This window comes from Argiope bruennichi, chromosome 8, assembly GCF_947563725.1.
Source record: "Argiope bruennichi chromosome 8, qqArgBrue1.1, whole genome shotgun sequence".
Taxonomy (NCBI): Eukaryota; Metazoa; Arthropoda; class Arachnida; order Araneae; family Araneidae; genus Argiope; species Argiope bruennichi.
In genome coordinates, this window is record NC_079158.1 from 75,779,962 (window position 1) to 75,807,315 (window position 27,354).

Genomic DNA, 27,354 nt, shown 5'->3' on the forward strand with positions numbered 1-27,354 from the left:
CAACAAGAACTGCTATTTCATAATTTCAAGAATGGTTCATTATTTTTTTTAAATCGATATTGCTTTTAAAAGATACGCTTCATGTAATTAATTTATCATTTATACTCCACAACATCTATTGTTATTATTATTACTAACAATTTACAAACGCCATCAAACGAAATTCAGAATTGCCATATTATATTTTGCAATTTACCAAACCAATAGAAATTGTAAATATTAAATAATAAATGGAATTTACAGAAAACAATGCAAAGTATTTCTTAAACTTAGCGATAATATCCAAATGGAATATATATTTGACATTGTCACTTGCATCTGTGTACACTGATGGCATGAAAAGTCGCTTTAAAATAAAACAAAATGGAATACACATTTATATGTTTTACGTCTTATTTGCACTCTTTATTGACTTGCGTGCTGACTCAATGCAAGATTACGTTGTCCGGTTCTTTCTAAAGTGCAAATACAATTAAAAAAATAATATAAATCAAGATTATGATTGTATTACATTTTAAGGCATGATTCTGAAAACGAATCTGCATCAATAAAATGAAAACGAATCTGAAAATCTCAAATACGCTTTACCTTCCTCAATATATTCAAAATCAAAAGAATAATAATAAAAAAAACGGCCAAAATTTTATCCATAACAATGGCAATCTTAATCCTGCTATATTCTTTTCAGGGCAAACGCAACTGGCATCTATTTTTCTCGGTGATTTGCATAAGCAAAAACGACAAACAAAGCGATCGCACATCCCGCCCATAAAGCATTACAAGGCCTCCGGGGCAATAAACGGTGAATATAAAACATCATTTTAAATGTTCCGAAATGTCCATACCACCTAAAAAATATATACACAGCACATTTATGCTCCCTTAATCTACTTCGTACCGAGATTTCCTGCAACAACTTACGTACAGAAAAGTAATAAAAAGCCGGCATAAATGCACCGTGCAGCATAATATCGAAAAAGCGAACGATATTCGACTGTCGCATACATATGACGTTTTAAATGCGATTTAAATGTGCCACCGGACCGTGTAACAGGAAAATGTAAGGAAATGGCCTAAGTGACGGAAAATCGTTTGCTAAGCAAGAAGAAGTTGTAGCAAATGGAATAATTTCTAAGATGCTTTTAATGTAAGTGAAGCACGGATACGTCAGATGGATCGTGTTTAGAAATCGTTTGCTTACTTGCAGCAAGATCGTTTGCGAGTTTGTATTGTCAAATGGCATACAATAAACCAATCGATATCGCCACAATAAAATGTTACGAATGCAATCTTTTTAAAATCAAATCGAAAAAATATAAATCATTTTAAAAGTACAATGTTAGGAAAATACGAATACAGGAGATGAACGTTGTTTAGAAATCATTTTCTTACCCGCTGCAAGATGTTTTGAGAAATAAGGAACATTTATTGAAAAATAGTTTGATATAATCTAATCTTAACAGTGATAATGCACTGCATTTCCAATATTGTAGAAAATAATGTATTTCATGAACATATTACACACGAAAATATGTTTTGGTGCATTTAAGATAAATGAAAAAATCACTTAATTCAGGAAATAATTTAGAATTAATCAACTACCTTTCAATAAATATTCTAATATTTATCGCTTTCATTGTTAAAAGGTTTATAATCAGCTACTAAGTATTTCATTATAAGCATAATATAATTTAACGGAAATTTGAAAGCCATAAATTAGCTTTTAAAATAATTTAACCAAATAAATAACGGATGAATCTAACAGATTATGTTTCGAAATCGATTAAACAAAAATTTATTTTTGGTAGTTTATTTTTTATATGATTAAGTAGTTTACAATAAATTATTAGTATAAATGCATTAGTAAATTCATTATATTACTTTATATTGAAAGTAGCTTCAAGCATTTAAAAATCAGATTATTTTCCAGATGTTAATAGGAAAAATAAATTTTAACATCGACAATAATATGCGCAGAATAGTCCAGTTCAAAACCTTTAAATTTTCGTTAATTATTATTTCTTATAAAAAAAAAACTGGTTGTATACTTAAATATGTAAGGTATGGAAAATAATGAAACTAAAATTATCTTTAAAAATAATAATAATGGAAACAATGCTCTTGCCATATATGTATGTGCTGATTTTCTTATGATAGGTTAATCATATGTTTTCTTATAGAAAAATGTTATAATTTATTGTGCAAATCTAATTGAATAAATCACAGAAATAAAGACACTTCTTTTCTATAGAAAATGCTACACCTTTTATTACATGAAACACGAATTATTGCTAGAAGTGGTAGGATTATGCGAAAAAGATAGGTCCTGACAAGGCAAATATAATGCGACTATGACGAGTAGGCGCCAGATTTTAGACTTCTAATAGAAGAGCTCATTTGCTGCGAGGAAGGGAAACTTGAAACGGAGAGGAAGTTGCGAAGAAATAACGGGGTTGTAATAAATACAAGTTTCTTTAAATTTGGCATACTTTTCTGTAACTCATTATTAATTGCTTTTCATTATGAAAAAACGAAACGCAGCTAAATGTGGCTAATTTTGACTCGCTTCTATCTTCTAACATATCAAAACAGATTTGTCTGGTTTTATAAAATTCTTGCGTTACACCAGTTAATTCTTTAGAATCAGGCTAAAAAACGGATAATGAATAAAGAAAGGTACCATGGATACTAAGTTAATTTAAATACAATAATTATATTCAATTCAATTAGAGAGATAAATATAAGAAAAAAAATATTTAAATAATGCATTTGTATAGTAAAAAGTGTAATAAGGACATATTTTTCATATGACTGCCATAATTATTATCTTTTAAAAATATTCCATATGAAAATTTTAATTAAAAATTGGTATATAAGAAACTTATTTGTTGACGCAATTCTAATTTACATAATACAACGCATGATATAGATGTGTAAATTCGCATTAAAAGATGCCATTAAAAGTGTAAAAAAATATATAATCAAATTCAAATTTTTAAATAGATTTCTTTTGTTACTCAAAGTAGTATTTTCGGTGTTACTAATAATTTCCTTTTCTATTATTGTATAATGTCCCATTTAAAACTGAGTTGAGTTTTAAATTTGTTCCGACTTAGATTTATGACTAAATATGGGGGGAAAAAAACTTACAACCTATGAATATTTTTTTAAAAAGGAAAAAAATTAGTTTAGGAAATTCTAATGCTGCAACATTTTTTTAACCCTTTATAGGGCCTTGGGAAGTATGCTTCTCACCAAATATATCAATCTTTGTATTATGTAAATTATGTAGGTTGGCATAAGTTCTGATAATTTTTTTTAGAAATACAGAAACATAGATGTTTTATTTCTTTATCTCACACAAAATGATGCGTTTTGATTTGTTACTTAATTATTAATTAACCAAATTAAATTTATCTGATAAGCAAAATGAATCCCTTTTCTTATTCTAATTTCAAGCCTAAAAATATTTTATTATATGACTAGAAAAAAATGGCCATTTAAAGGATTAAATAAATTTTTCTTCACATGTTTAGAGACAATCGCAAAAATTTCTTCTAATTTTTAGAGCAAAATCCTTTTTTAGATTGGAGTAAGCTATTGTTTTAATATAGTATTATTTACAATGGACTGATTTAATAAATGCTGCCTTGACTTCAGTAGATTCTAAAACAAAGGCATATAGTATACTCTCTGCTCTTTTGTTCTCGAAGAAAAAAAATTATTTTACTTTCATTTTCAGGGTAGTTATTAAAATTATCCAAGGAAAAAAGAGAGAGAGAGAGAGAAATTTAAGAACTTCCTATAAAAATTTTCGAGAAACTTATTATTAAATTCACCGACTACACAGTGAAATAATAGTATGCGAGGTAGGTTTTCAAGTATTACTTTTAAAGTAAGGAACGTTGAAAATCAAATTCTGTCAATCAAAATACCGATAAATTCATAATCAAATGATTTTTAATTTTATGAAAAATGATGATCAAATTTCCAATTATGAGACCGCTTTTTATGCTTTTGGCATGGAAAAACAGTTCATATGACAAGGATGATTTAAATGGCAAGAAAAATAGTAATTACTAATTATTGCCGTTGTTGACCATTCATCCCAAAAGAATTATTTACTATGTTTTTTTTTGTTTTTTTTTTGTTTTTTTTTCCTCTCTTTTTTGCTTCATTAACACCAGGGGGTGAAACTTGAAATGATAGAATGAATTTTTAAAATAAAAATTTCCAATTAATTAATTAATTAATATATATATCTTCGTATTTTTTACAGAAACAAATTTAAAAGTAGCAAGAAAATATTTTGCAAACGAATAATTAAAAAATTGCTTAAATGATTATTAGATATCTAAATTCAAATTTAAATCGCAAAAATTCAATGTTCCCCAAAGTGTTCAATTATTTTCAAGAGAAAGATTGTTAATTATATATAAAAAACCATTACGTTTATACTAGGGCATTTATATTCATAAGTATTTATAAATTATGAAATTATTGCAAAGCATAGCAAATGTTATTAAAACTGTGCAATTTTTATATCAAATTAATTTGTACAATTATTTGTATTAAGAATTTCTTTTGTTTTGTTACTAAAAGATATAAAAGAGAATATTCTTTACACCAAAAAATGTTAATTATATATAACGAAATTCATTTAAGTAAGTATTTTGATTTTGTGGGTTAAGCAGGAGAAATGATCTCGCGTATTCTCTAAAGAATGCACTAGTATATTACTAAAAGCCTACCGTTTTCACCCATCGCTTATTACAGTGCGATCTTTGGCGACGAATTGCTAAGATGTGGTTGACATACGAACACTAGAAAATCATATGCGAATTTTTAAAACCTTTTTTTTCAGATCAATTAAAAAGCCAAAATGATACAAAATTGCAACTGTGATCACAAAAGCAAATACATTTTTTTCACATTTTTAAATCAATATTCATTGTTTGTTTGGGTTATTGCATTTGCATACTTGACAACGAATAGACTAACAGATGGTCAACTCTTTGACAGTTTTGGTTTCCAATTCGATAGATATCTATATTTTAGATATTAAATTTGTTTACCAAATTTTATTCATTTAGCTTTCTTGAATTAATAGTTATGTTAAATTATATTCATATAACAGTATTTTCACCGCATTTATTTCGCTCAATATTTGAGAGAAATCTATGAATTTGAAGTAGAGACCAAGTACCAAATTTCATCAGTCTAGCTCAAAACATTTTTCTTATTTACTGCACCCATAAATAGACATATTCCAAAAATATATTTTTCGGATTCAAGGGCGTCTAGAACACGATGATTCCGATTTCAAATTTTTTGATGATGAATTGCAATACCTTATTTTCGTATAAAAGAATTTTTAAAAAAATCGCAAGTTTAATAACAATATATTTTTCAAGCATTATTTCACATATAAAACTTCTTGTTTATGGAATTTAGTTTTTATTAATATGGATTTCATATTACTTCAGATACAAAGTAACATTATCAAGTAAAAAAAAATATTATATTTGAAAACAGGTTAATAAGATTGGTTTAACTAAACATCATCTTCAGCTGTTTTAAGTGGCTTGCGTTCCATCTTATTTTTGATGGGTTTTTATAAAGTTTTCTCCTACTTTTGATATCCATTTCCCGAGAAATGAAAACTATTACTTTAATATGGCTTTTATTTACGGTCGAACAGTTTAATAAAAGCCACACTTACTCGAGATCATATTGGAGCACATAGTTATATTTTCCATCGTACTCTTTTGTTCGCGGAACTTGTAAAGAGGTTGCAGAAGGGTGCTTCAACTTGGGCTGAAAGAGTACGGTTTTATTGTTCTTTTAAGGATAGTTATTAGAAATATTCAGGAAGAAGTGAAGAGAAATTCCCAAACTTCCAGTAGAAAACTTCAGGATGTGTATTATTAAATTCATCGATTGAGCAAAGTAATGAGAATATTACATCGTATGTTTCACCTGCAGTGAAATAATGTAAGTAAAGTTGAAATCTCAATTCGAAACTTGAAATGTCCTGTAAGATTTTTTTGTTAATGAATAAGAATTGTGAATTTATCAGATAATTTAAATGAAAAAAAATTAAAAAAATTGAAATTTTATATTAATTAGTCCTACGGAAGCAACAAATGTTTTAAAATCGCAGTATTTAAAAAAAATATCGCATGGTAAACACTGCGTAGCATTTATAAGTTCAGTTATTTTTTAAAAAAAAACAGTAGACATGATTTGTGCATTCATAATTTGACTCAAAATTTCAATATAATATATATTAATTTTGCAAGACAGATAGTCTAATCATTATACTAGGAAATATTATCTACTAAAGATGTTACGAAATTGTTGATAATTCAACTTTTTTTCTTTTCCTTTAAATTTCTGTTAACATAAATTAAAATATCTCGGCCGGCGTCCTGGCATAGGGGTAGCGCATCTTCTCGTGATCTGGGCGTTCCGAGTTCGAGTCCCGGTTTGGACATGGTTGTTCTTCCGTTTTTCTATTTGTGAGATGTGTGAATGCGCCCCCCTGTATAAAGGGGTTGTGCGCTTGCACAACCCCTTTATATGAGTGATGCGTGAACAGCAAAGTCGTACTCTTGGCCCTAGTTGGCGCTACTAAACAAGCAAAAGACGCTCCCCCTCCGGCTTAAATCGCTGTCTTCGTACATAAATACAATAAATACTTCGTACTTAATACAATAATAATACTTCGTACTTAATACAATAATGATACTTCGTACTTAAATACAATAAAATTATTTATTGGGTGGTTTATGTATTATTGCTTTGAAAAAACGAAGTATATTAAATTATATATTTCTGTTTTTGAAAATGGACAAAACAAAATTTCATATTGAAAACACGAAAATAACAAATGGCGAAACTATGAATTCATAAGAAAATATGCTTGTCACATTAAAACAATTTAACATCATTTTTATATGCCACATTAAAAATATTTGTCCAAATCGTTATGTAAATAAAAGTAAAAATATTAAAATTAATGTAAATGGAAAAACAGGCTATGCCACGAAGCAATGCAAGAAAAAGAAGCCGCCAATTAGAAGCGGTTAATTCCGTTACTTTTTGTAGTCCATGGGAATAAATATTAGATGCTTGCAAGCATTTTAATCAGCGACATCTATTGGTAAACATGAGAAGTATCTACATAAACGACAATGGTTTCAGGTTTTACCATTTACTATTACTTTATTGTTATCATTTTGAAAATTTTCCATTTAGTATTATTGAGTTATTCAGTATATAAAGACCCCAATCATTGAATGCCCGCAATTGCTTTTTTAAAAATCTGATTTGCAGAAATCTGCTATCGAAGCCCATCAGACACTTTTAGAAACTTATGGTGACGCTGTTCCGTCATATCTCAATTATTGGTTTTGTTTTTAAAGGATTTAAAAGTGTCAATAACTTAAAAACGGCCTGGAGGACCAAAAAAAATTCGAAGGCAATCAATTGCAAAACTTACTGGACAAAAATGCGAAAAAGGTGTAGGAAATCATGCAAAGTTATTTTGATTCATTTATATTGTACCAATTTTTCTCAATAAATGCCTTTTTAAAGTAAAAAAATGACCAAAATATATGGAAGCACCCAATATAAGAGTACACAATTGAACGCTTTACAATAAATACACTATATTAAGTTCATAATTATACGGATGCCGGTGTCCTGGCCTAGGGTAGCTCGTATTCCCCGTGATCTAGGCGTTCCGGGTTCGGGCATAGTTGTTCTCTTTCTTGTGTTATCTCTGCGAGGTGCGTGAATGAGCCAATCTGTAAAAAGAGGTTGTGCAAGCGAGTGTGTGTGTGCTATCTTCATTTGAGCTAGAAGTCAGACTTCTGCCCTCGGATGCTCAGGGATCTTTACCCTCAGAAGCTACTGTGCAAAAGTTTGGCTTAAAATAGTCATACGACAATATTTTATATTATATTATATATATATATATATATATATATATGGATTCATTGCTTTGTTCTGTTGTATTTCATATTTTGAAGTCACAGAGATTATTAGTAATTAAGTCTAACAGAAAATGCATTTCGACATCACGAAAGTATTAAAATTTAGCTTTCAAACGATTTCGTGCATGTAGTTTTTTTTCGGCATTCCATTAACGTTTTATTTTATATTTTAATATAATTTTATTTGATATTTTGAAAAAAGATAAAACAATACTACAAAAATACAGCCGATAGGAACGAAAATTACAATAAAATTGGATGAAAATTGATCTAGAGCTTTTCACCTAAAATGAAATTACATTATATGAAAATAAGTAGGATGAAATTGATCAATTATAAATATCAAAATTAAATATTTCTACATCTTTGATTTTCTTAGTATTAATGTTTTATTCAATGAAAAAAATTGCTGAATTTAATCAGAATATGCACCTTGAATTTTGGAAAATTGTGCAGGATATTTGATCATTCTTGCCTATTGGATAATTAATCGAATACAGATACTTTTTAACATAGTAGTCTGCAATAAGACCGTCATAAACTTTTGAAATTGTTAAAAATATTTTACAATAAAATTCAGGCTGGATCTCTAATGTTATTTTTATTAAGTATTTCAAATTGATTCAATAAAAGTGTTCGCAATATTTTATTTACAGCTGTTAGACAGATGTTGTTATTATATTATAAAAAGATAATGCGCATAGATAGGAATTCTATAAGTTAATTGCTTCTTACTATATGAAAAAGTCTTTTAAAACAACAGATCGCAGGATATAATATTTTAGTTATTACTATTATATTATAAAAAGAAAATGCGTATAGATAGGAATTCTAAAAGGTAATTGCTTCGCACTATATGAAAAAGTCGTTTAAAACAACAGATCGCAGAATATAATATTTTAGTTATTAATATTATATTATAAAAAGAAAATGCGTATAGATAGGAATTCTATAAGTTAATTGCTTCGTACTATATGAAAAAGTCTTTTAAAACAACAGATCGCAGAATATAATATTTTAGTTATTAATATTATAAAAAGAAAATGCGTATAGATAGGAATTCTATAAGTTAATTGCTTCGTACTATATGAAAAAGTCGTTTAAAACAACAGATCGCAGAATATAATATTTTAGTTATTAATATTATATTATAAAAAGAAAATGCGTATAGATAGGAATTCTATAAGTTAATTGCTTCGTACTGTATGAAAAAGTCTTTTAAAACAACAGATCGCAGAATATAATATTTTAGTTATTAATATTATATTATAAAAAGAAAATGCGTATAGATAGGAATTCTATAAGTTAATTGCTTCGTACTATATGAAAAAGTCGTTTAAAACAACAGATCGCAGAATATAATATTTTAGTTATTAATATTATATTATAAAAAGAAAATGCGTATAGATAGGAATTCTATAAGTTAATTGCTTCGTACTGTATGAAAAAGTCGTTTAAAACAACAGATCGCAGGATATAATATTTTAGTTATTAATATTATATTATAAAAAGAAAATGCGTATACATAGGAATTCTATAAGATAATTGCTTCGTACTATATGAAAAAGTCTTTTAAAACAACAGATCGCAGGATAAAATATTTTAGTTATTAATATTATATTATAAAAAGAAAATGCGTATAGATAGGAATTCTATAAGTTAATTGCTTCGTACTATATGAAAAAGTTGTTTAAAACAACAGATCGCAGGAAGTTTGACATCGAATTATTTCAGGGGGGGGGGACAAGATAATGTAAACTAATTTTTTTAATTAACTTTTTAATTGAAAATCAGTAAAATTGTTCCTCAATTTCGGTGCATAATACTGAGCAAAAATCTTTTTTTAACTTACTTTAAAATCAAGAAAATTAGATTTTCAGTAATACCAATTTTATTTCCATACATTATTTTTCCATCTTTAATAAACGTTTCAAAATACATTTTTAAGAATATTTTAAAAAACTTTCCATTATTTCACTTATAATCACGCATGGTGTGGAACTATTAAATGTATTTTTTGTATGCAAGTTCTTATTGCTAAGTAATTAAAAGTCGTAGCGGTTACATAACTCTACTATCTTCTCTTTTGATACAACAGATGGCGTTACTGTATTAACATCAAGGTATATTACCAATGATCCATCTTGGGGGTCATTATTATATTGTATTCTAAGTTAATGTCGTATATTTTCGTGTTCCTGTTTGTTTTGCCTTGTGAAATGTAGAACTTAGAAAATAATTTTAAAAAACTGCTCCTGAAACTCGTCTGTTATTTTCATCAACTTCATAATGAAGTTTTAAAGAATCTCACCCCTTTACATATTTCAAAAATAAAGATAAATGAAATAAAGCCTAAAATGGTATTTCAGATTGAAGGCTTTTCTTTTAATGTATTTACGAGAACATTTACACATACTGTTTAACGTATTACGAGAACATTTACACATACTGTTTAACGTATTACGAGAGCGTTTACACATACGTTTAACGTATTACGAGAACATTTACACATACTGTTTAACGTATTACGAGAACATTTACACATACTGTATAACGTATTACGAGAACATTTACACATACTGTTTAACGTATTACGAGAACATTTACACATACTGTTTAACGTATTACGAGAACATTTACACATACTGTTTAACGTATTACGAGAACATTTACACATACTGTTTAACGCATTACGAGAACATTTACACATACTGTTTAACGCATTACGAGAACAATTTACATAACACACTTAGCATAATTTTTAAAAAATGATGAAATTCTTATATCATATTTAACAATACTTAAATAAATTGAAAAATGTAATGCAGTGAAAAAAAAACCTAATCGGAAAAAACCTAATTTTTATCGAACATTTTCTTCCATCCAAAAGAGATATTTTACTTTTTTGATAAATATAAGCAAAAACAGAAGGATACACATCGTCGTACGTATCGAAGATCCTAAGTCCACGAATGTCCGACACGAGCCCAAGACAAAGGGTGGAGAAAAAAATTGCATTAAACTACACAAAGAAAAGATAAGTCTACCTTCTATCGTGGAGTCGCAAGTGTCTTTAGTTGATTTTTAAGGATTAGTTTGGAACAATTTTTTTTTTCTATAAAATGATAAATTGCTGTTGTCTTTGAACCTAGCACGGACTGTCCGTAGAATTTTCAAAATGTTATTTATCAATTCTTAAGGGACTATTTCTAAATCTCTAAGTGTTATTTTATGGTTGATTAAGAGAATTGTGAAACTTAAAAGAAAAATATAAATACCATTTTGAGTACTAGAAGAGATAAAAGTTTTAATAATACTTTTAAATAGTTAGAACATTAACGTTATACTTAAAGAAATACAATATTATTGCATCAAGCATGTCAAAATCTAATGTGCAACAAATGAACAATCGATAGATTTTTTTTTTAAATCCACTTTTATGGATGTGAAGATATGAACACATTATATTGACTAAAGGAAGAAATTCAGCAATAATTTATTAACCCTACAGTGCACCGTGGAGCTATTTGACTTCACATTATTATTTCCTTTCACAAACTACAACACTGTTCCAAAGAGCAAAAATCATTTTTTGACAAAAATTTGTAGAAAATACCAATTAATGGTAATAGCAGTACTAGAATTAGACTGAAACTGGAAACTTGGAAAAATATCACGATAGTTGTTGTATGAATAGATCTATCATGAAAAATACTATCAGATTACTACTTTTTTGCATTGAAAAAATATACAGGAAAAAAATTATTGTAGAATTGCTATAATGTGATTAGTGTCACTGGAATATTGTTTAATTCATAATGTAGTCATTTGGCGCATTTTAATATTTTTTAATTTCAAGAAAAATAAATTTAAAAAAATTTGATAATTCTTCTAAACTAAATTACGTTATCCAAAATACATATTTATTCATTTTGTAAAATAAAATCATGTATTTTAGGGTTAATTATTTTTTGATGGGTAGCATATTCTTCGTCATCGTGTTTCTTATTTTGTGCGAAATGCTGCTACTTTAGAAACTAAATGAAATGAAATTTCAATAACACATGTGAGTTCTTTTACAATATTAAATAATGGTTCATTTTTGTAAACAACTTTAAAGATGAGTGCCATTTTAAGCTTCCCATTACTGTTCCAAAAAGGCTACAATGAGTGTTTGGAAAAACTTTTTTAAATACTGTTTGATAAAAATATGTAGAAATGACCAATATATAGAAATAACAGTACTAGAATTAGACTGAAACTAGAAACAGGGAAAAATACCAAGTTGGCTGCTATATGAATAGTTCTTCTTGAAAAGTACCATCAAATTATGATTTTTTTTAACTTGTTAAAAATCTATTGGTAAAAGTGACTTATTTCTATTGTAGAATTGTTATAATATGTTCTGAATCACTGGAATATTGTTTAACCCTTTAAAGGGCCATTTTTTTCTAGTCATATTATGTTAAAATATTTTTAGGATTGAAATTAGAATAAGAAAAGGGATTCATTTAGCTTATTAGATAAATTTAATTTGATTAATTAATAAGTGACAAACCAAGACACATCATTTTGTGTGAGATAAAAAACTGAAGCATCTAAGTTCATGTCTTTATAAAAAAAAAAAATTGTCAGAACTTATGCCAACCTACATAATTTCGTACAAAGATTGATAAATTTGGTAGGAAGCATACTTCCCACGGCCTTAGAAAGAGTTAAATCATAATGTAGCCATTTGGCACGGTTTATTTATTTATTTTTTAATTTCAAGAAAAAAATAAGTTAAAAGAATGTTTTTTTTAATATAATTTTTCTAACCTATAGTCAGTTATTCAAAGCACATAGTCTTTTTGCAAAAAATGCAAAGTCAGGCATTTTAGGGTTACTCATTTTCTTATTGTTTATCATATTTCATATTTCGTGTGAAATGCAGTTACTTTTGAAATTAACAGAAAACTAAATATCAATAATTCACTTTTACAAGAATGAATACGGCTTATTTCTGTCAGCAACTTTAAAGACGAGTGCAATTTTATTAGTGAATCTTTCAGCCTCGATTGTGGCATAATTGGGGAAACTCAATTCACCAGTATTTACTTTGAAACAAGAATCACAATGAATAACAATTGTATTAGGTACAATGAATACTTACAAAGAACTTCAAGGGGAATCTTGATATCCTTTGTGAGAGTGTCATAGGCAGCGTGGATGGCAACGCATTTGAGCATTTTGTTGTTATGATCTTTCTGGAAGACATAATCCAGCACGCTGACAGCCTGCCACGTTTTGGGTTTGTCCACATCAGTGCTGTTTGTCTGATTGGACATGCTGGTGATATCCGTATCATCAATAAACCACTTCAGCTTTGCTGGGGGATTGCCCTTCCTGGATATGCAATGTAATCTTTTTTGTTTCCCCTCCTGGGTGGGGTAAGGTTCGCCAGCAGGGAGGAGATTTGTATTGTCTTCAATCTTGGGGGGCACAGGAGGCTCTAGAATGGAAACAGAAAGAAAAATGTTATTTGAATTCGAATAGATAAAATCGGAAATATTCAATTCATAAAGTACTATAATGAATTAAGAACATAGAAAAACATTTAAAATGAATATGTCATTTATAGAATCTTCAACTGATTCTCGTAATAATCATCATGTAAAAAATACCTAGAGTAATTAAAATTCTTAATATTACTGATTAAAAATAGGAAAAGTAAAATCATTTTACCTTAAAAGAATATATTGCAATTTTCGAAAATTTATTTGTTTTTTTTAATTATTATTAATGAATGACTAATTTATTATTTTTTTCTAAAAGAAAACGCTAGCAAAATCTTTTCTTTAAAAAAATAATTCAGAAACGAAAAAAAAGAAGAAGAAAAAATCAAAATTTTGAAATACAATCTGATTAGAGTGATACCCGAAAAATTATTTACAAATCATTATAGCATACCTAAATAAATCAGTTCAACATATGAACATATAAACGTAAACATGCTTTTAGCTTAAATATGAGTAAATGCGTCCGCGTGCCCAACTATCCAAACTTATAACTTTCCTTATATATATAATCTAAAATTTTAATATATTGTTACAAAATTTTTCTTCTACAACAAATACCGCTAATCAATTGTAATAGCGCAGCACATTTAATTGCTATAGTTCAGCAGCTTTCTTGCTGTCTAATTCTCCAAGTTTCTTATTTTGTCGGCGACTCCGACTCCTCTCACACCCGCCTTCTGATGATACACACAAATTCTTTTTTTTTCTTTTTCAGAGTGCTCGTCTTTTATAGTTCCGGGAGGCGGGGCTAGAAACTGCAGACCAATCAGGGCGTACCTGGGTGTATCTCTGTTATTACTGGATGGATCATGAAACTTCTCGAACTTTCTGGTATTATCCATTTAGTCGCCAAACTCGCCAAATTCAACGCCAAGTCGCCAAATGGTCGCCAAGCTCTCGGGTCATTGACGCACAGGACAGATCTTACAACGGTTTTTCTTACGTTGACACTAGTCGTGCCGGGTAGCAAAATGACAGATTTGTAACAATATTTATATATATGCATATGAATACGAAATTCGTATATACGTATATAAGAAATATGCAAGTTTTAATTGATAAGAGAATATATATAGTTGAATATGTAAATTTCAATGTAAATTTTACAGAATTACTCTCTTTATATTTTATGTTAAATTTTTTTATGCTTAACTTCAAAGATTAAAATTAGCTTTTTCCTTCTCTGAAATATTTTTTACTTCATTTCTAAGCTGTAACTTATCACACAAATTTCTTCATATCCGAATCGCACGACCCTTATTTAATTCGAATAAGTACAATACAATGAATATGTATGTCACAGAAAACGTGATTAATGGGTTAATATGGATAATAGTTAATTAAAGTGATAAATCATTTTTATAAAGAATATTAGATATAATGTAATATTTGCCTAATTAGTTCTACATTCTAAAAATGATTTCCTAGTCTGAAGAGCGGTTTTACAGTACATTTAACTTTTCATTTACGAGGGCTATATTTTCCCCTCACAGAATCAATACGCTGTACCGACAAAATACTATCACAAATATATAAGCTGATAAAGCTTTCTCATGCTATATTTCTTTTCTTTTGCCTTCCCAGTCAGTTTCCTGCACGGTTTTAACAAAGATAATTTGATATAAAATAAAAATTGGACTGCAATCTTAAAATTGTGAAGAATAAAAATCGTTAACTAACTCAATGTATATTTCTTTCGAAAATGCAATCCATTATATATATAATCCTAATCTAATTTAAATCCTAATTATTTACATCATTTTTATGTTAATTTAGTTCATATTAACCACATTTTAAAATTTTATCTTACTTCCTAATCCAATTTCTATATTTTTATTTAATAAATTCTATATGGATTCTGGAAAGCTGATGAATTCCCCATTTTCTCAAGCTATGATCGAAGGGATAAAAAGCCCGAATGCTTACAACATTCTTTTAATGATACTTAAGATCTCCTTTCCTAAATGGACACATATAAAAGAAATCCCTATCAAAATCTCATTGTAAAAATCACTGAAGGGAAATTTTTGTCTCTTTTGCTCTTGTGTCCTGATGTAGACTGATGCATCTTTTATGATCGCTTATTCTTTACACTTAAATTACGCCTCTCATGGTGAAATAAAAAGAAAAACATTCAAAAATTTCTTCTATTTGGCCACGGAAACGGTTAAAAAATGTTTATATAAATATATGTAACGATATCTCGTAATTTAATTTAAGATTTAATTCTAATTTTTATCTTAATTTAAGCCATATTAACTTCATTCTAAAATGTTATCTTATTTCCTGATCCAATTCCACTTTTTTATTTAACTAATTCTACAAGCGCCCTATAAAACTGCTGAATTCAGCAGGTTCTCAAAATCCGAGTAAAGGGATACAAATCCTTAATGTTTATAACATTCTTTTAAAAGATACCTAAATTTCAGTTTCCGAAGGTTACAACGTGTCAAATATATCCCTATCAAAATATCGTTGTAAAACCATTGAAGGGAAAAACGTCAATCTTTTTATTACTCTTGTATTGCGATATAGTATTGTAGTATTTTGCTCTTTTTCTCTTGTATCGCAATGTAGACTGACATATATTTTATCGCTTTCTATTTGTATAAATTACGCCGAATTAAAATAAATCAAATTTTAAAATCTCAGAAGTTTCTCGGATTAAAATCTATTATATATATGGAGATTTACTAACATAATTTTTTCAGGGATTTTTAATTAAAAAAGGGGATGCAATATAAAAAGCTATTATTCCTAAAATAAATCAAAGCTAGATCAAAATACTTGACTTTCGTACAGCACAATCTCGTATACCAAATCTCTGTTTCATTACAGCAGGTAAAACAGTAACATAACTTAAGTGCTTCAATTCCCCTGCTGCGATATGAGTCAAGTGCTGATATACGGAACTCAATATCGCACTCACCTACAGCGACATTACACATAAGTTAAAGCGCTTATCTGGTAGCCAATACGGATTATTAACAGTTAACTCACGGAAATGTTGCCGAATTTCAATACCAAAAGTTAGGACATTTCAATGCCGAAATCGATATTTCGAGTAAGCGAATTTAATAACGCCATTTTTGTAACGCTTTGCTTAAGTCTGTAATAACATGCTATTTGTTTCCCTATCCATGATTGGATTAAGGAATGATATCTAATATCAGTTAATATCCAAACCTAAGTGCTGTTTTCGAAGATAAGGTAATAAAATGCGAATTTATGGCTGCTTGTACACCGACACTCAGCGTTAATAAAGCCATTTTTATGGAGAAAGATAGTATTATTGCGTTACGCCGAGTTCTATAATGCATTCATTTCTCTGTGTTCTTTACGAATAAAAAGAACGGCAAAGTAATGTTACACATTAAAATAAAAGTTACAGGTTCAAAGGAAGGTAAAAGCAATTTTATTTGCCTTTCGCAACGTCTAAAACCGCAGAGGGGGGAAAAAAGCGCTGTTATTGTAAAACGGTAATTGGCAATTTATTGAATTTGAAGGGGGACATCAATTTTGATCAAAATGAAATGTACAATAAAAAATATTTATGGTAATATCGATGCTAAAAATGATTTGTTTGCAAGAAGCGAGCGAGAAAAACGATTTAGCTCGGAGTTGCATAAAATATGAAAATTATTTAAACGAAAATATTTCATTTCGCGTTTAAAAGCAAAATAAATTATTTTCAATCAAATGTTTAAATAACAGTGTAAAAATAAATAATATATCTCCCAATCTGATATAAAAATCAACATTTTAAAGAAATTAATTCACGAAACATGGAATTATGAGAAATAAATTTTGGTTTTAAAATTCTCGCAAATCCTAAACAAACAAATCCTAAAACTGAATTGTCGATACTGAAAATTGCAATTAGTATGAAATCTTGTCAAATAAAATGTAATAATTTAACAACATAAAATTTAACAAAATTATTAAATTATAAAATATAAATGATAATTGATCTATTTGAGAAAACTTTAAAGTGATATCCTTTTCATTATTAATTCGTGAAAAATTAACATACAGAAATTAACTGATTTAATTTTGAAAAAAAAAAGTAAGTCATTTCAGATACAAATTATTAATAAATGAGAAATATTTAATTACTTATTTTAGCAATATCACTAATTTAAAAAAAAATCTCTTAATGAGCAGATTTCAAATGAAAAGGTAAATTTATAATAATATTATAAAATTATACACGACAATACACAGAGCATGCATTAAAAAGCAAACATTTGTCGTCATTAGTTGAGCATAAATCACTAAGAAAGAAATATTTTAATATTCTCAGGTACTGCATAATAAAAAGAAAGATTTCATACATAAATAAATCGACCTAGGCACTTAACTCGTAAAAACATTGCTAAACTGATCAATTTCTTAAAGAACCGTAAGTACTCTTGATGATTCTGTATGCTCCGCAAACCTCTACGAAATCCTAAATACACTTTCCTCACCGAAGATCCTTTTAAAATATAGCATGCAAAACCATCAATCACCCCCTAAAAATTTCCTAAAAGTGGGACTACTTTCTTACGCAGGAGAATGAATAATTTGCATGTTTTAATGGGGCGCAAAGTTGTGCTTCGTCGATGGGAGTTCTCAGAGTCATTTATCAAACAACTGTTGTTATTCCGCCCTCTAATCCACCCCCTCGTCGACCCCCACTCCCCACCCACAGGATCCATCTTCGGAAACTCTTCCCTGCATTGTATGAATAAGCAATAGCGGGTCCTCAATGACATAATGATAATGATGATACTTTGGTGAGCCTACTGGAGAAAGATGGGAAATTTTTTTTTCTAACTGCCCCCTCCACTTAAATTGGATCATGCCCGGGTTTTATGCATGGTAAATGAGCAGCGGTTGACTCCGATAAAGTTAATTTGCAAGTATCAAAGAGGTGTAATAGGATCCTCTACGGAAATGGGCTTAAATAATAACGTACTTGCGCGAATGATCTTACCGGGTTAGGAGAGGATTAAGTCTCCGGTATCAAAAATCAGAAAGTGAATATTTCGGTTGCAGTCTCATTTTTATTCATTTTGACTTTTAACTAAGGATAATAATCTTTTTCAAAACAATGTTTACAAAAATAATTGCAAACAAAATTGCATTTTATTGTTGTTGTTGTCTTGTCCAGTAGTACAATAGGATTAGATTTGTAAAGCATTTTATTGAAAAATGAATTGTGCATGCTGGGGAATGACTTTTTGAATTGATGTTTGTCGTAAAGGTGATATAAGAGTATTACTAGCAGATTGTTATCTGTATTAACGTTGAATCAATATGCTATTAGGATTTTTATTAACTTTCTAAACCAAACATCAAATTGTTATAATGCTAATTAAGAATAATATAAGAAGTTTATCTTCTCTTCTTTATCAAGTCGAAATTATAACTGTCGAGTAACCAAAATGAACAACCAGTTGTAGGCTCTGTGATTAACCAAAGTGATTACCAATTTTTTCAAGTCATGATGTGAAATAATGATTGGATTATATTCTGCAAGGCAATTTTGTGAACAATTTTAAGTTGTTGAACTGTTAATTACATTCCCAGAACTGCTCAATCTTTGTTATTTAAAAAGTTGCTAATTTATCGGTTGGTAAATGACTCATTCTCGTTCAATATTTCGAAAATAAAACTTAGTTTATGGTCATTTTTGCACAAAAACGCTAAATTTATTTTTAGAGGTTGCCCTTTTTTTGCCCCAAGCTCGACTTGCATTTTTTTGATAAGAATGAATTAATTACTTTTTTATATCTGCATAAACATAAAACTTTATTTAAATAATAAAATGCAAAGACACATTTATTCACTTCTAGTCTAGATGTTGTGCTAGGTATTAATAAGTGCTCATATCGCTGAAGGATGCTACAGCTTAATATTGTAATGCATGGCAATTTTCTGGCGATACGTTGAAATGTGGTTCCAATGCAAGAACAAAAGTTTGAATAACAGACATGTGAACAACTGAACACTTTATTCTGTTAGCAATCTACACATGACATCTTCCAAATTGGGAAATAATAGCTGCAAACTAAGTCCATGCCTAAGGTTTCTTAAAAGGTTTCCTCGTCATCTGTTGATAGATATTCTTGTACATATCGACGATGTTTGGTTACCGAACGCCTCTACATCTGAACTGAAATAAATCTTTCGACAAGAATACTAGTGACCCGTTGGTTAATGCTCTTATTATTGAAAATATATGCTATGTTTAAGAAAACACCGGAACTTCTTTCAATTAATCGGCATTATTTGGTTTAGAGTTATATACATGTTCCACGAAGAGAAATTGTTTTGAAGTTATAAGAGTAAGGGAAGAATAAAATAAATTCTTATTTCATCTTAACTCTGTGTTCATACGAATTCCATCAAGATAGACAATTCATTTCATAACTTACATGGATTACACTCTGACTCCGACATAATAAATGCACATGTATGGTAATAAATTAAAATAAATGCAAGTTTAATGCCGTAGATGTATGCAAGTTTAACACAACTTATGTTCTTATACCATTTTTGAACATATATTATTCTGGTACTGATTTTTAAGATAAGAACACATATTACTGACCTCTAACAGTAAACTTCACTTCGGGTGCTGTTAGTGTTGGCTCCGTCAAAGCAATTTGTGTCACTTGACACTGCCACATGCCATCATCCTCTTCAATTTTAGCATTACGGATGCGAATGCTGCAGTCACCATCCGGGGGTTCTCTCGAGAACTCATACTTGGTATCAATCTTGCCCATCACTTTGCCATCCTTCAACCAAGCACATTCGCCTTGTCGGTTGTGCACTTTGCACGTTAGAACAGCTGTGTCGCCAGGGTTCACCTCCACGCTGCTAGGCTTGATTTCGAATTGCTGAGCTGCATAGATACCTGTGAAGATGAAAGAGAGAACAAATTAGAAATGCATTGAAAAATCGATTGTATGTAAAAGCTTATTCATATTGGATAGATATACTGGAAAAATTCAGTTTGAAATATGATGAAAAAATGATGGGAAAATGGTATGGATGGGTAATATGGGTGTGAAAATGGTATGGATTATTAATATGGAAATACAAAGATTGAGGTCAATTGAGGCCATTCGTCGGCATTATCATCTGGCCATACATCAAAAAAGAAAGATTCGTTTTAAACTAAATCTAATAAAGATTCAAAACTCAACGAGAATCTAAATAATTTAATGTCTAAATTCTTTCATATCTGAATTACCAAATACTAATTCATGAATCACCAAATGTTAAAATGATTTAATTAACGTTAAAATGAAGTAAACCAGATAAGTACAAAAATATATTGAACTTAAAGCAATATTGAAATATGAGAAGATGTTACATCTGAACAAACAAGTATCTCTAATTTAATATTTCTAACCATAAATTAATATTTCTTCCCACCATATATAATTCAATTTCATTGTTATTAAAATAGTTTTCGACATGAATTTTTTTTAATATTTAGGTAATACTCAATTGTTATTAAGAATAATTATACAATTAAGTATTATATACAATCTTAATACATATATTTGATATAGTATTTATCATCTTATTCATTAATTTTGAAACATTCGCATAACATAACAAGAAAATCATAAATCAAATTTTAAGTATAGAATTGATTTTTTTTTCTGTCTTTGAGAATTATCATAACATAAAAAAAAAGAAATTAAATGCATCAAAGAATAAAGTTTCGCAATTAATCACAAATCTGAACATTTTTTCAGAACAGAAACACTGGCTGAAAAAAAAAAATTTTCTAAAATCAAAGTAACAAATTAAAATATTAATTTTTCAATGAACTATTTACAATAATTACCATTTCTAAAAAGCAGACAGCTATTGAGAAACTTAAAATAATTACGTATAAGCTTCAGAGTATGAAATTCTTAAAATGTCAGTATTAAAAACATCAGCTTCAACATATTAAAAACAATGATTTATATATTGATAAGAGTTTACGTATACAGAACAATGGTTAAAACTTGCCGAAATGGAAAACTTGCGAAATCAAAGAAATGATAAATGCTTTTAGGATTATAAACACTATAGTATAATTCAAATTGAATAAAGTTTAACAATATATTTCAACACCAATTTCTGTTTCAAAAACTAAAACAGCGGAAATGTATTCTTCTGAGAAATAACATCTTTTAATAAAATGCGTTTTAGTAACAAATAGAATTTGATAAATAAAACTTTGCAACGAAATCAACAGATTTTTAGTAATTAGAAAACAGTAAAAGGAAAATTTCCAAATACAATAGGATCAAGCATCAACAATAAAGTATATTTTCAATGCTGTTTATTGAAATGAAAAGATTGATCTTTAAAAGAGGAAAGATATATAATTTCGCTATTGTAAGGAAACCCCTGATACATCCATTTTAATGAACAAATTTTCCTTCAAATATGAAGAAAAATCCTCGTTTAAATTCGCTTGTCAGAATCTTTATGTGATCGCTTTTCAGGCCGGTAAATAAAAGTGTCTTTAATTCAGGCTAAGATATTTTTCTGAATTTGATATTTCATTCAGAGTCCCTTTACATAAATCTCTGGATTCAAATCAAAGCTTAAGTCAGCGATTTTGCCTACGAATTTGAAAGAGAATTCAGCTAGCAAATGTAAACATCCTTTCATTCGAAACCCTATTGATAAAAGAGCTTTGTTTTCAAGAAAATTACAGAGCTTTTGTATGAGTTTATTAAATAAAACTTATCCTTAACCCCTTAACTGTTTTATTTTCTTTACTCTCTAATAAGATGACACCTCCTATTTACGGAATATTTTCTTATTTTGATTTAAATGGAAAACCATTAAATACTCGACTTATTTATGTATTCGAAGTAATTTTAATATTGAATTATAATAGTTACGAATGGTTAATTTTTTGCTTACAACTATCAAAATTCGATAAATCGATGCACGTATGGCACTCGGACAAAACAGTTAAGTGGTTAATACGTACCTACTATTCACATTAAAAATTTTAAAAAAGATATTTTTTTTGAAAATATTATTTTAGAATTACGGCAAAAATGGTGCTTCAATAAATGTTAATTTTGAAAAATTAAACAGCTAAAAAATTTTGATTTATTAGATTTGTAATTATAAAATATGTTTTAAAAAAAATATTTTTTATTTTAAAATTAAAAAACAAAAACAGGATAATATGCATAAAAACACTAAGAGCAAAATCAGAAAGACCATATACAAATGTGCCGATTGTACATTAACCGAATATCGAAAATTGTAAAACTCAAAAGTTCGATGAATCATACTTCACTTATATATAATTGATACATGTTTCGTAGCTGAGTTGTATATTAAGATATGCAAATGAAACTCAAAGCAATTTAATCTAGCAACAAACATGTCCTCTAATAAAAGACTAAATGTCATTCCAAGAACAAAAAGCAATATTGGTGGCAAGTAAATATGTGAACTTAATATATTAATTAGAGTAAACTGAATAGATGTTATTTTATTTTAAAGATTAGACATCAATTTATGGAGGCCTACCTTCACAAAAGCACAAAACCTAGCTTTACAATGCAATTTTTATATACATTTTTCGGTGTACCATCAAAGTAATTTTCTATAAGGACAATCGAATAGATATATAATAAACATCCAAAATCCCTTCCCTGCGTTAATTTGAACATAACCTTGACCTTGTTTTTATATAATCAACTAACAGTAGAGCTTTAACCATTTCTGAATTAAATTCTAGCGTTTGCAAATTAAAGGGAGATCGGCTGAAATATGTTAATAATCAAAGCAAATAGGTTAGATCAAAACATCAGCCGAGTTGCCATATTAAAAATAAATCTAAAAATATTGTATGAAGTAAATAAACAACAATTTAGAAACAGCAAATGAGGGCATGGGTGCATTTTCTTTAAAACCAAAAGTAAAGACAATGAAAAAAGAAAGATAAAGCAGCACAAGTCAAGCGAATTGATAAGACATAGGAACTAGCTAATCAAAGTAAAGACTGATATTTGGAGAAAGAAAACGGGAGTACATGAGTTTTATTGAAAAAAATTGCAGATTAAACATCATTTTTCTTCCAATTGTACTGAAATTTTCATTTCCAATCCATGTTATTTTCATAACATAGAATTGTACTTTAATTAAATAAATAAAACAAGTTGGAATTAGATAATATACGTGTAGGAAAGCATGATACAAAAGATTTAAAAATAAATTTAACTTCAAAATAGTACTTTTGAGGAGTGGAAATTTAGTTTCTAGATAACGGATAGTATATATTCATTGTAATTTAGAAATATAATATAAAAAAGCAATTATCTCACTATTCTCAAGAAAAAAAATTATATTAAAGATAATTAACAAAAAAAAATCAAAATATTTCTCAGCTTAGTTATGAAATAAAACCAAATCCACGCTTCAGGTCAAAAATAAAAAAACTGAAACATATATTAATGTAGTTATAAAATATTCAAAATTAACTGAAAAAGTCAACAGAAATAATGATAATAATTTCGACACTGTGTCACATAAAAAGAAATTCTTAAATTGTTTTACGTTTATTAAATCCAAATGATTAAAATTCCACTCTCAACCAAAAGGGCGTAGATTTAAGAGCATTGAATAAAAAGGAAATGCTACCTTTTTTTATAGAATTTGCAGATTTTGTTTCTTCTTGTTCCCAGATTGTCAAATTGCTTATATGATACAAAAAAAAAGTGTTTCATTCGGCAAAAAAGAATTTTAAAAAATTACAACTAAGCTGTCTTTAAAACACGCACCATAAATAAAGCAATGAGTCGAAGTTAAAATTTCTTTAAAATATTCTAAAGGGGGGGGGCAGAAACTGTTGTAGTCCTGACTAATCTGTATTTGAAAGAGTGCAGCAGCAAAGAACGAGTAAAAACAGCAAAAACTGCCAACTCCGCTATTTATGCCGACAATCTGCGAAATTAAACTCCTCGCAAAATGTGCGCTCGATTAAGTCAGGACCACACACAAAAAAAGCAGATTTCAGCGAAATTTTATAACGCGCCATTCCCCCAGAGCTCTTGCGCGAGGGATTAATTTCAAGCACCAGTGAGTTAACATTTCTTCGGCAACCCCCGTTTCAACGCCAAGTGAGTTTGAAGCGAATTTCAAAGTAATTGAAACCGCTTGACGATGAAGAAGAAAGAGCAATTTTTATGCACGCTGCTTGTTATGAACCATTTCGAAAGCGATCAGAGTGAGTAGTGGCTATATAATGCACGTTTGAGAGGGTTTTTTTTTTGGTAATTAATTTTAGACAAGGAAATAAATTTATTTTTTTAACAGCAGTGAATAGGAAGTTATTTTATAACATGACAATTCAATAACATGGTGACAAAATTAACAACACGGTATGCATGCATATTGCATATTATATTATATATATTAGAAAGGGAGAGTTTAAAAAAATAATTATTTCTTTACAAAACAAGGCAAAAACAGTTCTGCATAATACGATAAACTTGAAAGCAATTCTTTTACTAAAGGACATGCTGGCAACCCGGTTGAAAATTTGCGATTTCACCATTCATCTGTTCAAAAATAAAATATTCTCTATATTTGAATATAAAAAAGCTGCTTCTAAGTGAATTATGATAAATCTTTTATTATAAGAAATTCGAACAATATGGTTTTCATATAACATGGCTGGAAAATAGTTATTTGCCTGGAGCTATTGTGGAAAATAGTTATTTGCCTGGAGCTATTGTGAAAAATAGTTATTTGCCTGGAGCTATTGTGAAAAATAGTTATTTGCCTGGAGCTATTGTGGAAAATAGTAATAGCTCTGTTATAACATATTTTCTTGTAACAGAGAAACCATTTTTACGATTACACGATTTGTTAATAATCTAATATTAAGCATATTTTTGACTGATAAATTGGGATAATTTTTGAAACGGAATGTTTTAACTAAATTCAATCGCAAAAAAACAGATACTAGATATGAATGCAATATTTATGGAACATCGTTTTTACTGAGTTTTCAACTCGTATATTCTTAAAGCCCCCCCCCCTTTATATCTAAAATACATTTAGAGAAAAGAGATTATGAAGAGATATTAAAGATAAATGAATTCAACAATAAATAGAAACAAACCCTAAAAAAGTAATTTTTAACGACATTACTAAGTTTGCGAACAGGAACGCCTTTGTGGAAGAAGAAAAAACGCTTGATTTTCTAGGTCTTACCGATTAACTATTCATCGTGTACGCTTTTTTAAACCATCAAATACCTAACCACCAAATGAATAAAACGCGTGGTTTAGTGAAAGAAAAACAGTGCGAAAACAACAAAATTTGGGGAAGTTTTTATCATTCCTCTAAGTAGTTATTGATATGGTCATCTTTAGGTACTTTGAAACGAAAGTTTGTTCGGACTATTTGATGGCAGGTGGTCACGAAAACCGAGTAACATCAAAAGTGAGAGAAGTTGTGCGTTTACGTGCTTTCGTTTTAAGCGCAAAATCGTTTGCTCCACAAAAGATCACAGTTAAGAAGAAAATAAAAAAAGAATATAATGCATTTGTTATTGTTTTTTTTGTTCACTCTTTAGCTCACGAAGTTTTATTTCTTTATACTCCGTAGGGAAATAGCTTAAAAATATACAGCGCATATACATATAATTTCGTTTGTTGTAGCAACAACTGAAAAACCATCAAGTGATTCAGTGAAAGAATAATATTTTGCAGGCATTATAGAAATTGCATTTATTTTATTACCATTAAAGCTGAAAAAAACTAAGCAATTAATATCTAATGTGCTCGTGACAACTATCAATATCACAAAAAAAATGAACAAGTATGTTTTAGAAATTCAATCAAGCAATATTTAAAATATACAATGACAAACGTACAAATGGAATTAATAAAAATATGAAATTAGTGATTATGCAGCTCAACAAATCTGTAAAGAAATTAATTTCGTATTAATTAACAATTACATCGATAATTTTGTTTAACGATACATTATTGAAGTGATCAACAAGTCAAAAAGATCAAAATAAGAATGCTTTATTATCTTTTACTTCAACAAAAATTTGAAATGCTCTTGGGATTGATATTGTTTCCAAAATTTTATTCAAAGCACAAAAACATCATTCAGTTTTAATTAAATGTTGGAACGATTTTACTTATAAAATCGAGAAAGGTCATCTTACTATTGGAGAATACATGTGCCCAATAAACACAAATAAACACATCTATAATTTCAGAGAAAATATGATATCTATCATGTCGGAAAATATATTTATACCAACATTAATATATAAAAGTTATTTCATATATCATCATTTTCTTTAATAAACTATATATGAGTAAATATTCTTATCTTAGATTAATCTCTTACACCTTAAACGCCAACAATCGATACGAATCTGTAAAACTACTTCCTTACACACTCAGTTTTCAAGTAAAAAGACAGCTTTAGAGATAGCTCGAATAGATATGTGTCACTTGCACCCGGTCTTGCTGACAAACTTGGTGAACATTTGGCAATATATTTATAGGATGAGATCCAGCATTTGTACTGGAACATTCGATGCCTTGTCAGAAAGCTTTATAAAGCGAAGATACACAAACGAGATGAGTAGTCAGTAGTAAGAAATTTTATTATCGATTCGAGAAGAATAGGCGAATGGTTTTCGTCCTTGAAGTGTTCATCTCCAGCGGGATTTGCCTCAGCAATTTGTGTGTCGTGGTTGTTTAATAGCGACTAGAAGAACTGAAAGTTGCTGCTAGAAA

At 28.8% G+C, this 27,354-nt stretch overlaps 1 protein-coding gene across 2 annotated transcripts in view; it reads right to left on the minus strand.

Annotated features, from left to right (window-relative positions):
- LOC129980965 (kin of IRRE-like protein 1) overlaps positions 1-27,354 on the minus strand; it is a 497,116-nt gene that overhangs the window by 175,312 nt on the left and 294,450 nt on the right. For both annotated transcript variants that reach the window (XM_056091509.1, XM_056091510.1), the window contains exons 2-3: positions 20,157-20,465; positions 13,153-13,491 (exon numbers count right to left, since the gene is read on the minus strand). In XM_056091509.1, the coding sequence (XP_055947484.1) occupies positions 13,153-13,491; positions 20,157-20,465 (648 nt within the window). The remainder of the gene's footprint in view (positions 1-13,152; positions 13,492-20,156; positions 20,466-27,354) is intronic.